A 15,337-nucleotide genomic window follows, 5' to 3' on the forward strand; every position below is an offset into this window, starting at 1 on the left:
TCTCCTGTTGCGGAGCACAGGATCCGGACGTGCAGGCCCAGCGGCCATGGCTTACAGGCCCAGCTGCTCCGCGGCATGTGGAATCTTCCCGGACCGGGACACGAACCCGTGTCCCCTGCATTGGCAGGCAGACTCTCAACCACTGTGCCACCAGGGAAGCCCGAGTTTATTTTTGTGTATGGTTTTAGGGAGTGTTCTAATTTCATTCTTTTACATGTAGGTGTCCAATTTTCCCAGCACCACTTACTGAAGAGGTTGTCTTTTCTCCATTGTATATTCTTGCCTCCTTTATCAAAGATAAGGTGACCATAGGCATGTGGGTTTATCTCTGGGCTTTCTGTCCTGTTCCATTGATCTATATTTCTGTTTCTGTGCCAGTACCATACTATCTTGATTACGGTAGCTTTGTAGTATAGTTTGAAGGCAGGGAGCCTGATTCCTCTAGCTCCGTTTTTCTTTCTCAAGATTGCTTTGGCTATTTGGAGTCTTTTGTGTTTCCATACAAACTGTGAAATTTTTTTGTTCTAGTTCTTTGAAAAATGCCATTGGTAGTTTGATAGGGATTGCATTGAATCTGTAGATTGCTTTGGGTAGTATAGTCATTTTCACAGTGTTGATTCTTCCAATCTAAGAACATGGTATATCTCTCCATCTGTTTGTATCATCTTTAATTTCTTTTCTCAGTGTCTTATAGTTTTCTGCATGCAGGTCTTTTGTCTCCTTAGTTAGGTTTATTCTTAGGTATTTTATTCTTCTTGTTCCAGTGGTAAATGGGAGTGTTTCCTTAATTTCTCTTTCAGATTTTTCATCATTAGTGTATAGGAATGCTAGAGATTTCTGTGCATTAATTTTATATCCTGCTACTTTACCAAATTCACTGGTTGGCTCTAGTAGTTTTCTGGTAGCATCTTTGGGATTCTCTGTATAGTATCATGTCATCTGCAAACAGTGACAGTTTTACTTCTTCCTTTCTGATTTGGATTCCTTTTATTTCTTTTTCTTCTCTGATTGCTATGGCTAAAACTTCCAAAACTATATTGAATAATAGTGGTGAGAGTAGGCAGCCTTGTCTTGTTCCTGATCTTAGTGGAAATGGTTTCAGTTTTTCACTATTGAGAACAATGTTGGCTGTGGGTTTGTCATATATGGCCTTTATTATGTTGAGGTAAGTTCCCTCTATGCCTACTTTCTGGAGGGTTTTTATCATAAATGGGTGTTGAATTTTGTTGAAAGCTTTTTCTGTATCTATTGAGATGATTATATGGTTTTTCTCCTTCAATTTGTTAATATGGTTTATCACATTGATTGATTTGCATATATTGAAGAATCCTTGCGTTCCTGGGATAAACCCCATTTAATCATGGTGTATGATCCTTTTAATGTGCTGTTAGATTCTGTTTGCTAGTATTCTGTTGAGGATTTTTGCATGTGTGTTCATCAGTGATATTGGTCTGTAGTTTTCTTTTCTGTGACCTCTTCATCTGGTTTTGGTATCAGGGTGATGGTGGCCTCATAGAATGAGTTTGGGAGTGTTCCTCCCTGTGCTATATTTTGGAAGAGTTTGAGAAGGACAGGTGTTAGCTCTAAATGTTTGATAGAATTTGCCTGTGAATCCATCTGGTCCTGGACTTTTGTTTGTTGGAAGATTTGTAATCACAGTTTCAATTTCAGTGCTTGTGATTGGTCTGTTTATATTTTCTATTTCTTCCTGGTCCAGTCTCGGAAGGTTGTGCTTTTCTAAGAATTTGTCCATTTCTTCCAGGTTGGCCATTTTATTGGCATATAGTTGCTTATAGTAATCTCTCATGGTCCTTTGTATTTCTGCCATGTCAGTTGTTACTTCTCCTTTTTCATTTCTAATTCTAGTGATTTGAGTCTTCTCCCTTTTTTTCTTGATGAGTCTGGCTAGTGGTTTATCAATTTTGTTTATCTTCTCAAAGAACCAGCTTTTAGTTTTATTAATCTTAGCTGTTGTTTCCTTCATTTCTTTTTCTTTTATTTCTGATCTGATCTTTATGATTTCTTTTCTTCTGTTAACTCTGGGCGTTTTTTGTTCTTCTTTTCTCTAATTGCTTTAGGTGTAAGGTTAGGTTGTTTATCTAAGATGTTTCTTGTGTCTTGAGGTAAGATTGTATTGCTATAAACTTCCTCTTAGAACTGCTTTTGCTGCATCCCATAGGTTTTGGGTCATTGTGTTTTCATTGTCATTTGTTTCTAGGTATTTTTTGATTTCCTCATTTATCTCTTGGTTATTTAGTAGTGTACTGTTTAGCCTCCATGTGTTTGTAATTTTCACAGATTTTTTTCCTGTAATTGATATCTAGTCTCATAGCATTGTGGTTGGAAAAGATACTTGATACGATTTCAATTTTCTTAAATTTACCAAGGCTTGAATTGTGACCCAGGATAAGATCTATCCTGGAGAATGTTCCATGAGCACTTGAGAAGACAGTGTATGCTGTTGTTTTTGGATGGAATGTCCTATAAATATCAATTAAGTCCATCTTGTTTAATGTATCATTTAAAGCTTGTGTGGTAATTTTTAAATAGAAATGTCTGAGAATTTTTCAGAACTGATAAATGAAAACAGTCCTTATGGTGGAAGTCCAGTGAATCCCAAGGAGGATAAATAAAATCAGCCCCAGGAAATAGAGTGAAACTGCAGAAGACCAAAGACAGAGAAGATCTTAAAAGCAACTAGAGAGAAACCACAGATTGGTATAAAAATGTTTTTCTTTAGTCTGGCAACTTACTTCTCAGAAGCAACAACAGAAGACACTGGAATGCTATCTTCAATGTACTGAGAGAAAATAGCTGTCAGCCTTAGAAACGAATATCCAGTGGTGAAACTGTCTTTCAGGAACAATAGCAAAACAAAGGCGTTGTCAGACCAAAAAAACAAACAAAAAACCACACCCACACCCACAGCCTTCACTGCAGGAGACTCTTAAGGGACACAGTTGAGGCAGAAGGAAGGTCATCCCAAGTGGAAAGCCCAAGATGTTTTTTTTTTTTCCCTTTTTATTTTTTTTTCTTTTTCATTGTGGTTTATTACAGGATATTGAATATAGTTTCTTGTGACCTGAGATGGTTTTTTGTTTTTTTTTTTTTTTGGTGGTACGCGGGCCTCTCATGTTGTGGCCTCTCCCGTTGCAGAGCACAGGCTCTGGACGCGCAGGCTCAGCGGCCATGGCTCATGGGCCCAGGCGCTCCGCAGCATGTGGGATCTTCCCAGACCAGGGCACGAACCCGTGTCCCCTGCATTGGCAGGCGGACTCTCAACCACAGTGCCACCAGGGAAGCCCCTGAGATGCTTTTTAATGCCCACAAAATGTCCCACCAAATAGATTTACAATTTAGACTCTACTACTATTAGACATTTATGTTATCTATAATTTTTCAATTTTAACTGAAGCTATACTGGACATGTGTATAGATATGTTTATGCATGTGTTTTATATAGGTTTATTTAGACTAGATTTATTTAGATTTATTTAGACTTTATATAGATTCATATAGATTTTATTTAGACCACACGCCCAAATTACTGGGTCAAAAAAGTAACAGGCATTATGTTTCTTGATATGTTATAAAATTGATTTGTTAAAGGGCTTTACCAGTTTACATTGCATCAAACAGATTATGCTTGCTTTACTGTACAAGTGAGTGTGTGATAGGACCAGTTTTAAATGATGAAGATTGACATTTCTTACCAAATTTTGACTTAGTTATATCTTTGACAAAAAATCCCATCTTCCTTCTCTCCCGTTGTTATTAAAGTGTTTCTTTTCTTATAGAAGTAGAAATTGGTAACTGAATGTATTCTTTCTAACAAAATATTTCTAACTTTCTAGAGCATAGTTTTTCATTTTCTTTTTTAGTTTATTAACAAATATATAGTCGGCCCATATAAAGAAATGGCAAATAAATGCTTTATTTAGTTTTTGTTTTATTATGAAGGAAGACTACTATTTTTAATGCTGCTGCTTTCTTTTCTAGCTCTGTATATTTCACAGTAGTCAGCCAACAAGCATAGAAGTAAACAGTTTTTGTTTTAAAAATCATTCGTTCTAGAGAGGGAAAAGTACTATTTGCTTGGAATTCTGTATTCTGATGTGAACTGAATGTAAGAAGGTGTCTCTTTTTAAACTTTTTTCTTGTTTTTATACTATTTCAGGTGCAAGTGAAAGTGTAGGGAAACATATGCTTGAAGCCTGCAACAATAATCTGGAGATGGCAGTCACTATGTTTTTGGATGGTGGAGGAATCGCTGAAGAGCCAAGTACCAGTTCAGCAAGTGTCTCCACTGTCAGACCACACACAGAGTATGAATTTATTATTTATTATTGGGAGCTACCCCCTGCCAAAATTGAGCAGTTACATTTTTACATGTTAGGTTAATTCTCTGTTTTGAACAAATTAAAAGTTGAAAGTATCTGAAAGTGTCAGGTGAAATTTTTTATACTTATATGCTTTAAGTTCTCTACAGCACTGTCAAGTCCATTATTTAATCCTCAGAAGAACCCTATAGGGTGGCATTATTATCCACATTTTACAGAGGAAGCAGAAGGATAGCCATTTCCCCACACTATACAGCAATTAAGTAGCAGATATGGAAGGAAAGCCCAATAAAGCTCAGATTTCGCAATTCTGGATTTTCCTACATTGTCCCAGGAAAGTTTTGAGTTGTCATGAAAAAATTTTTGAAGAAAATTTATGCCTTAAATAGCTACATGTTGCTGATCTTTAGAGGCACCTTCAGCATATAGAACTGTAATATATAGAGCATAGTAACAGATGATAAATACATTTGGTGTTTACTGCCCTTTACATTTGATACCAATGAGAGTTTGAAATGAATATCTGTTAAGCAAAAGTCCAGTAGTCTTTGGAAAATATTGGAGATGAATTTTAGTCAAATGAAAAACATTGATTTTTGAGTCAAAATTTCAAAGATCCTTAAATAAGATTTTAATACTCATAGCCATTTATAACTCTTCAGTGTTTACAACATGAGATACTAAAAAAGAAGAATCCCCTTAAATAGGAATAGGCAAAAACATGGATTTTATTTTGACTAAATTAGATTTAAAAAGCTAAATAAACATTCAGGACATGATTGCCTCTTTTTTTTTTATCTAGTTCCAGATTCTAGAGTAATATTGTTTCCCCACAAAGTGTGAACTCTAGAGGTTATTGTTTATATTTTATATAAGTTTTCTCCTATCGATGTTGGCTGTGTATTTCAAGTTTGATAGCCCATTCTCCACCAACATAACTCAAATCTTTAATGGAAATTAATATGAAAACATGATTTAGTTTACATTCACTTGAATAACAGGTATTCATAGCTGATTTCTGGGGACATATCAGTCCTCACTGTTTAAAACATGTTTTCTTAATTGTACTTGAAAATAGTTTTGATTAATGAATGTCTTTTCCTGCTGAATTACATTATAATTTTACTTAGATTATTTGTATTACTAATTGATTAACATTTGATAGTGGCACCTACTTCCTAAACTAAAATTTTCTTTCTTTACAGTTCACCTTCTGTTCCATTCTTCCATTTTGCTGGGTAGCTAACAGTCTTGGAATAGATGACCTCAAATATGTAGTAATCAAGTCTTTCTGTATAGGGACTACTAATTAAGCCATCACCCTAATTGATGTATTTCATCAGATTAAGCCTTGTTTTTTGAGTAATTAAATTGCCTTAGATTGAGATAACTTTGTATACACACACACACACACACACACACACACACACACACAGTAAGGTGAATTATACCAATAATGGAAAGATCTATTCAGGTAAAAGATGTGTTTGAAGTTTTTAGTTTTGCTAAGATAATGGCCTGTTTCTCTTTGGTGAAAGAGATTTAATAGAGCTTCCTCTTAGAGACACATTGTCTGTTTCTTTAGAGTATTGCAGTTCTGTGTGTGAGCAGTGACTGAAATCCAATAGGAAAGAGTGCTTAACATAATTTTGAATTATCCTTTATCCTTCACTCATTTGGCTTATTGTAGATTTCTTTAACTAGTTGTTCTTTGATTACAGGATGTTAGTTTTTGTTGACAAATTAGTATTGATACTGTATTAAATAAAGTATGTTTTGAAGTTTCAACTTTCAGGTGTCAAAAACAGGGCCTTAAGCTCAGTTATTACTATTAGAAACACCTGAATGAAAAACATTAGGCCTAACATAAATTAATATTTATTATAAGGGGAGCATATTAAATTTGAAACTTACTCTTACTTGCTATGAGCATTAATCAGCAGAATTTCGTATTTGAGTTAAAACTAAAATAATTAAACTGATTTATAAAGAGATATACACCATTTTTACAGCATATTTTAAATGAGAATTGTTCACTGGAAGAGATGGATTATTAGTAAACCCTCTGGAGGTAAACTTTGAAGAGTTTTTAGGCTTTTAAAAGAGTATTTTTTCTGTTTTATATATGTTAGTGTCTATTTAATAAATAATTCAAGGGTACTACCTTTGTTAGCCAACTTCATAACTAGCATAAAATTAATTGCCTGTTTAAGCTTATTTTAATATATCTGTGATTTAATTATCTATTATTTGATATAGTATTGATGTAATATTGCTTTTATTAAGCTCATATTTTCCATTAATTTTTTGAATTGTGTGTGTATGTGTTTGTGTGTGTGTGTTTGTAAATTTCCTATCTTCTTTCTTTTCTAAAGAATTTAGGGCAGGGAACTTAGAGGAGAGGAGAAACATTTTTTATTTTTCTGTTTGTTCTCTTTCTTTATAAACCCATTTGCACTATCTATGCCAGGTACTTTATTCCAGTTCATCTCTATATGGAAATCACCTGACAGTCATTTATCATAATTCAATATGGTTCCTAAAAGTCACTAAATCAGTTGTTCATTTTATTTGTTAATTTGAATGTGTTCACAATAGTTACAGTAAGAATAGGTAGCAGAAAACAGTTTTCATTTGGATATTCCCCCCCCCTTTTTTTTTTAATAGAGAGGAAGTCCGTGCCCCAATTCCTCAAAAGCAGGAAATATTGGTGGAACCAGAACCTTTGTTTGGTGGTAAGTTTACCTTTTTTCCTTAGCTTTATTTGACTTTATTGTTGTCTTCGGGATTTTAATGACGCTATCAAAAGATATGAAGGCTTGCTCAGAGATTGTTACTTCAAGTAGAGTTGATTCTTATCTTGTAATTCTGTACTCCCCTCAGGAAAGTTGCACAGTTGGCTCTTTCCGAGGAGTGAGCCAGATGAAAAAGTTGATAGTTGTTGCAGAATGCCAAAAGGAGGAAAATAAGCAAAAAGAACAGCTGCCTTAAAATGGAAACAAATCTATCATTAGATAAAAGACTATGATTATATTTTGTTTTTTGGGTACCCACTTGACTGCCATATCCTTACTGTCTTGATATGCTGTACCTTCACTCTTTTTTAATTTCTAGAAGTGCTGTTCTTATATTGAAAAAAGGAGGAAGTAATCCCTAATCCATGCAAAAAATTGTGATATCAATCTGGGGTGCATAGAGAAGATAGTAGAAAATGGAACATTTAATCAAATTTAAAGAAAATTTATAGTTTTATTTTAATAAGCACTTATTTACCTTTTGTGAGCCAGATATTTTAGGCATTAATAGGTATATTAAAAAACAGAAGAGGGCTTCCCTGGTGGTGCAGTGGTTGAGAGTCCGCCTGCCGATGCAGGGGACATGGGTTCCTGCCCTAGTCCGGGAAAATCCCACATGCCACGGAGCGGCTGGGCCCGTGAGCCATGGCCGCTGAGCCTGCACGTCTGGAGCCTGTGCTCCGCAACGGGAGAGGCCACCACAGTGAGAGGCCCACGTACCGCAAAAAAAAAACCAAACAAAAACAGAAGATAGGGGACTTCCCTGGCGGTCCAGTGGTTAAGACTCTGCATTTCCAGTGCAATGGGCACGGGTTCAGTCCCTGGCTGGGGAACTAAGATCCCGCATGTCATGCGGCATGGGCCAAAAAAAAATTTAAAAAACAAAAAAAACCCCCAGCAGATGAAGTTATGATTTGGTTGGGTAGACAGAGACATAAAAATGTATATTGTATATATTGAGAACAGCAGTGCAGAGAAATAGGCCTATAAAAAGTTTCGTAGGTAAACTAAAATAAAGAAGAAATAAATTGTAAGAAAAGGATGAAGAAAATTACATAAACCATATCTTTTGATTTGAAAAAGCAACTCAATTGAGAGTTATAAGATTGATTTTTAACTTGGGAGCTTTGGAGTTTACTGTAGAAAGGAATAAAGAATATCCTTTCCAGATTCAGAAATAAAGATGGGAGGAAGAAAACAATAAGGTCTGAATATTGAAATATGATGTGTGCTTTCTGAACTGTTCAGTTTAGCTAGTCATTGTGCCTTTAATATACCAGAGGTAATAAAGCATTGTTCATGTTTTTTTTTTTTCATATAAATGTTATAGATTTTGGAGCTGAGGAATGCCCTTGGAAGCTTTATCTTTCCTTTATTGCAAGGAATAAAGGCAAGATCTTTGAGTGGGGAAGACTACAGCAAATGGATTCTGTGCTATTTTACTGTTTAACAGAGGCAAAAGAGTTCCCATTTGAAACTCCACTTTCTTCCTTCTACATCTGGTTTGGTGAGGGGGGTGAGAATGACTTTATACAGTTAGGAAGTCATTCCTAACTTTCATTATTAGACCTTATTATAACTTTGAAAAGGTTTTTGGAGAACTATTTTCTTCTTTGGGATAGTATCAATTTTTTAAAAATTAATTAATTAATTAATTTTGGCTGCACTGGGTCTTCATGTGGCGTGCAGGCTCTAGAGCATGCGGGCTTAGTAGTTGTGGCATGCGGGCTCTCTAGTAGTGGTATGTGGGATCTTAGTTCCCTGACCAGGGATCGAACCCAGGTCCCCTGCATTGGGAGAGCGGAGTCTTAACCACTGGACCACCAGGGAAGTCCCAGGGATAGTATTGATTTAAAGAGTGATTCTCAAAGTGTGGTCAGGGAGTCCCTGATGCCCTTTCAGTGGGTCTGTAAGATCAAAACTGTTTTCATAATAATACTAACAAGTTATTTGCCTTTTTCACTGTGTTGACATTTGGGCTGATAATTCAGAAGCAGTGATGGGTCATACTGCTGCATCTTAATTGAATCAGGACAGTGGCACCAAACTGCTACTATTTGTTGAATTCTTCACTGACACACACTTGCAGTTTAAAAAAAAAAAAGCCAAAGCAATAAAAATTAATTTCATTTGATTTTGATCCACATTTTTAAACTATTCTGTTTGATGACATAGGATGTGTGCATAAAGCACTTCTGCATACTGAAGTACTCTGGTTACTTTAAGGTGAAACACTTGTACAGTTGTTTGAGTTGAAAGCAAAACTAGCTGATTTTTTTTATGGAACATTATTTTCCTTGAAAGATTACTGACAAACTATAGTTATTTAGACTTAAACATTTGGCAGACATTTTCTTGAATGTGAACGAAGCCTGTTAACTGCTTCAAGGCAAACAACTGACATTATTTGTTGCCAGTGATTTAAGAAAAGAAAAAAAGGCTTTCAGGCAGAACTTAGAATTTTAGAAAGTTTATGTGCATGATTGTGAGCTTGATAGCTTCCCAGTACTTAAAGGCTTTCTGATGAGGTTAGCAATGACATTAACAGATGGTGATTTTTTTTTTAATATCATATGATGAAATGGTCAGTATTTGGAATATTTGCATAACTCAGTGAACAGGTATTTTCAAATGACCAAAGCAGAATATTACAAAATTGTGCATGGGTGAAAGATCTATTCGGATCTATATGTAAGTATCTATATATGCAATATAGGTTAGATATCTATTGCTGTTTAACAAATCGCTTCAAAATTTAGCTTCCTGAAACAAACATTTGTTATATCACCATTTCTGTGCGTCAGGAATCCAGGTGTGGCTTAGTTGGGTGCCTCTGTTTAGGGTCTCTCACAGGGTATAATCAAGGTGTCAGCCAGGGCTACGATCATCTCAGAGCGTGACTAGAGGAAGATCTAAGTTTACTCACGTGGCTGCTGGTTGGCTGGAGACATCAGTTCCTTACTGCAGAGCAAATGAGAGAGCCAGAGAGGGCAGCCCAAGATGGATGGAAGCCACCATCTTTTTGTATAAGTACCGTGCGCTAACAGATTGCACCACTAGAGCTCCATCCACTATCTTTTTGTAACCTAACTGTTGGAAGTGACCTCCCATCACCTCTGCCACATTCTATTTGATCCTGCCCATACTCAAGATGTTCACACACAGGTTATGAATCCCGGGAGATAGGGATGATCAGGGGCCATCACAGAGCCTGCCTAGCACATAAGACTAATGGATTTTAATGGAGCAGAATATGAAAAGTTCATTGTTAAGATTTCAGATTCCATGTTGCAGCCAACCTTTAAGAAATTACCACTGGTTGAGCTTTGGTGTAGTAGCAGGGGAGAATGTTCACAATTATCTTAAAACACTATTAAAATACTCTTCCCTTTTACAACTACATGTCTGTGTGAAATTGAATTTTAATTTTCTTCATATACATGAACTAAAGGAATAGCAGCAGATTGAATGCAGAAGCAGATCTAAAAATTCAGGTGTCTTCTCTTATACCAGTTATTAACAGAGATTTGTGAAAATGTGAAACAGTGCCGCTCTGCTCATTACATTTTGTTCTCTGTTCCTCCCACTATTAATTATTCAAGGTGCCGGCTTGGTTATGAGGGTGCAGGTGTTAAGGGCTGGGGCTCAGACTGGCCACGGGGCGGGCGTGACTCGGCAGGCCCCGAGTCCAGCTGTGCTGTCCAGGCAGAGCCTCTGGGCGGGGCCTGGGGCCGGGTCTGCCCAGCTCCTTTTTGAATCTCTTTTAGCTCTTTGTAGCTTAGTCTCTTTGACCTCAGTGAGCAGCACTCCTATTATGTGGACAGTGGAGTGAGAGTACAGAGGACTGATGTTTACTTATAGCATATGGTTTGGAAGAGTGAGGAAACCACATATTGAAGAGGCAGGCAGGAGTAATAATGATCCTAGAGCTAGAGGTGTTGTGGCTTGAGGAGAGATTCTTGGTTAGACTTAGGATATATAAGGGGGAAACAAATGGGAGCAGGTGATGAGCCCAAGAAATAAAAGAGAGTGGTTGGAAAGCTAGCAATAAGAGGAGCTCGTATGAATCTCCAGGAGATCAAGTGTATAATAGAGAAAGGCTAAATTGGGGGGTGGGGTGGGGGCGGGGAGTGAGAGAGAGAGAGAGAGAGAGAGAGAGAGAGAGAGAGAGAGAGAGAGAGAGAGAGAGAGAGAGAGAGAGAGGAATGTAGAATATTGACTGGCCTGCCTTTGGCAGTTTAAAAGTAGGAGAAAAGTACCTTTTATCTACTATGTACTACCTCCCCAATAATAATATGCTTTCTTAGGCAGCTGTTTTATGTCTTATCCTAAGATAACCTTACTTTCTTAATTGTTATGGTTAAGTAATATCTGGTAATGAGTTTTAAGAAAGCATTATTTGAGCAGTTAATATTATTGCTGCTAGAAACATGTACATTTAAGATAGGAACTCTTGATTAAAAATAGTTCCAAGATTGAAAAGAATAACATTTCTTGCTTCGTGTTTATAAAGGGAGGGAGGAAAAATAATGCAGTATTTAAATTTTATAAGTTTAATAAAATTTAAAATTAATAATTTATTTAAATAAAACAATTTATATGTAAAATTCAGTTTAAATTTTGAAATTCAGTACAAAGCTAAAATATGGAAGTCTCTGATTTTTACCAAATTTCCTTTTCCTAGAGATAATATTGTGATTCTTTAATATAAATACTGATACACATATGTGCATAAATGATATACTGACTTGATAATGCTTTAAGCAAATGTGGGATTTTTTTAACATGTGGTTCTGCATTCTTTTGTTATTTTTTTGTTTTGTTTTTTACTCAGTAGTTCTTAGATTAAAAGAATTACCCTATATAATGGCAAACACAGGCTGTTGGGAAGATGCTTTGACATGGGATGGGAGACTTTTATAGTTTCTGTCTAATCTTACTATGTAATCATCATCTGTTAATGTGTAGCACTGTTCTGGTTACATGCTGGCAGTGCTCGTGGGGCTTGCCATAAACCAACTGAATAACTGTTACCCATATTGAAAGAATCATTAAATATCCTTATTTACTGTAATGTGTATAAATGACCTAATAACTTTTTTTTAATTGGAGTATAGTTGGTTTACAATGTTGTGTTAGTTTCAGGTGTACAGCAAAGTAATTCAGCTATACATATACATATATCTATTCTTTTTCAGATTCTTTTCCCATTTAAGACCTGGTAAAATCTTTATGTTTAAGAACATACAGGAAGATAACGTGTTGATGATTGCTTTTTCAGCTTTATCTGTACAATACTTAAGGACTGGGTAATAGACGCTATACAAGGGTATCAAAGGACGTTGGTTCTGTTCATTTTTCTGTTAACTGTAGGAAAAAATTTTCTTCCGAAATTACAGTTTTTTGGTGTTTATAATTCTGCATGTGTATCCACTTACTAAGAGGTAGTTCTTAAATATTATGGTTTAGAACTTACTCAAGTATTATACTAAAGGGTAGGCAGATCATTTAGGCTAACCTGAATTATGTATTTGCAGCATGTATGTAGCTTCATCGCCATGGGAAGTCATCCTCAAAATCTTTCTTCCTATCTTTTTACACAAGTTTGGCCAAGTTTTTCAACTGGGCCTTAATTTTCTTTTTTGTAAAATATGATTGGGCTCAAGATGGTTAATTATGTATGAATGCCTTGAAGGTTTTTAAAGTATTTTATATTTTGAAGGAGGGCACTATTATGAATCTGAGTGTCTTAAAATAAGAAATTGCTATAGATAAGGACATTTTTAGAATTGTTACAAAATTAATGTTTAACTTTTTGTATCAATTCTATTTTTTCCTCCTATAGCTCCTAAAAGACGACGGCCTGCACGTTCAATATTTGATGGTTTCCGGGATTTCCAAACTGAAACTAGTAAGTATCTGTGAACCAGTTTATCATCTCTTTTTCCCTCCCTCTCCCTCTCTCATTGTCTTTCTCCCCTGTCTCCTCTCCCACAGATTAAAACCACAAGGTGGAAAAGCACCCACACACTCCCCTTCAGGTCAAGATCCTAGTTTGTTTTATATAATTTTTTTTCTTAAGAAGATGATTAATATTAGGCCTAGTAACTTTGAGGATTCATCTTATTTAAAAACTAAATTATGAATTCAGTCTGTGATTGTTATTAACTCCCCCTTGAGCTGAATTGTTCCAGATTCTAACCTACTTGGTTATAGAAGAATAAGGCAGATGGATATAATGTGAGAAATATGGTAATTTACAAACTTAATCTGTTTCTGAATGAGCACTTAAATGCTGACTATAATAAAATAAAAAACCGATTTTCCTCAGGATCCTGATATATGTCAGTTAAAGGAATGACCACAATGAAAATGGTTATTATAGGGATTGGAAAATAGAAGAAGAAAAGGCCATACTACCCAAAGCAGCCACTATTAACATTGTGGCAACAGTTGTTTGGAATAGGTTTATATCTTCCTGTTGAATAAGAATGAGAGTCTTGGCCTTCTCCTTTTAGTGGACTTAATACTGATTTAGCAATGGAATCCTAGAGAAAAGACAGTTATGTTTAGAGAATATATGAGAAACTCTTGAACCATATTTGATTTTGTAATAATTTATAATGAGCTCATTGAAGCACAGATAGGTCTTGTAACTTGAGAGTTGATGTGGAATCCAGACTGACTCAGGTCATCCAGGGAATCCTGTGCCCTTCCAGGAGAAGATGACAGCAGTAGTCATTCTCTCTCACTGCCATAATCTTTCAAGATTGGGAATGTAGCTAGAAACAACTAGAATGTAGCTAGATAAATTAGGATGAGTTTCAGAAATAGATAAATGAAGATGAAAGTTTTCTCCTGTGCTAAAGTTAGTTTTGAGTATGTGAAGGAAATATTTTGAATAAGTGACTCTTACATAATTTCCATTTTTATCCTTACCTTTGGATAGACAGCCCCAAGTCTTAAGACTCCCGCCCCACCTGGCTTTGTATTTTTTTTCAGAGTCAGCCTTAGATGTTTGCATTTGCATTTGAGGTCAAGCACATTGTTCGTTAGTTCTTGCCACTGATACATTTTTTTTTAAATGCAAGATTCATGACTTATTTTATGGCTAATTGAAACTTTCTCATCCTCCTTTGTTGCAGTTCGGCAAGAACAGGAATTAAGAAATGGAGGCGCAATAGATAAGAAACTAACTACCCTTGCAGATCTCTTCCGGCCACCCATTGATTTGATGCATAAAGGCAGCTTTGAAACAGTAAGTTGTTGGAGATTCTAAGCCTGAGCTATGAATCTTCTTGCATTTTTAGTGGTGTTTTTCCTTCTAAGAGCAAAAAAAAGTTTTCAGCATATAGAGAATTGGCGTCTTAGTAAGTATGAAATACCTAGAAGGTTACATTGATTTATATTTCTTAAAAGTTTATATATTTTTAATTACTACTTACTGCTGAGAATATTGTGTGTGTGTGTGTTTTGGCCATTTGTGAGTTGTTTGTAGGTATCTTTTACCCATATTTTTATGAGGATCCTAGTGTGTTTTAAAAGAATATCCCTATGGTTGCGGAGTATGTTCTCCCTTAGTTCTTGTTTTAATTTAGCTGAAGCCAAAGGAAAACTTTCTGGAGCAGGTTTATATGATTGTCTGCTAAATTATAAGCTTACTGAGGGCAGGGGAACCATGTTTCTTTTTATTTTGGTGATCCGTGGGACCCAGTCTCTAGCATTTAATAGGAACACGGTATTTGGTAAATGAATGCGTTTAGTTAGGATTTTAAATATTCTTCTGTTGAAGTGTTCAAACAACTTGCTTTTGTGTGTTGACTATCGTGTTAACTCTCTTTTGAATCAGAAGAGCATTTCTGTAGATGTAAATCACTGAAATTTCAGGTAAGTCTTTTCTGTTAGGATAAAGTAGGCCAAACAATAACTGTAAAAATGACGTTAGTAGCTACATATTTAGAAGTGAATTTTGATTGTTTTTTAAAAAAAATTTTGTCCTTAGACATATTCTTAAACTAGCCTAAATGAAATATTTAGGTTAAGAAATTTAACTGTAAGCTTTTTCCTTCTGAATTCTTTAATTTTCTGAATTGTAAAACCTGAAAGTGTTTGGCCACGTGTAACAAAATCCAGATGATGGAGATTTGATTAAATGTGTTTCTTTTTGTTGTGTAAATAAAGTTCAGGGAGTCTGGTGTTCAT

The 15,337-nt window shown here is 35.6% G+C and overlaps 1 protein-coding gene across 1 annotated transcript in view; it reads left to right on the top strand.

Annotated features, from left to right (window-relative positions):
* UBXN7 (UBX domain protein 7) overlaps window positions 1–15,337 on the top strand; it is a 61,874-nt gene that overhangs the window by 16,086 nt on the left and 30,451 nt on the right. Inside the window, exons 2-5 of the mRNA XM_065876521.1 lie at window positions 4,178–4,325; window positions 7,008–7,075; window positions 12,981–13,046; window positions 14,281–14,393. Of these exons, the coding sequence (XP_065732593.1) occupies window positions 4,178–4,325; window positions 7,008–7,075; window positions 12,981–13,046; window positions 14,281–14,393 (395 nt within the window). The remainder of the gene's footprint in view (window positions 1–4,177; window positions 4,326–7,007; window positions 7,076–12,980; window positions 13,047–14,280; window positions 14,394–15,337) is intronic.

This window comes from Phocoena phocoena, chromosome 4 (assembly GCF_963924675.1).
Source record: "Phocoena phocoena chromosome 4, mPhoPho1.1, whole genome shotgun sequence".
NCBI lineage: Eukaryota > Metazoa > Chordata > Mammalia > Artiodactyla > Phocoenidae > Phocoena > Phocoena phocoena.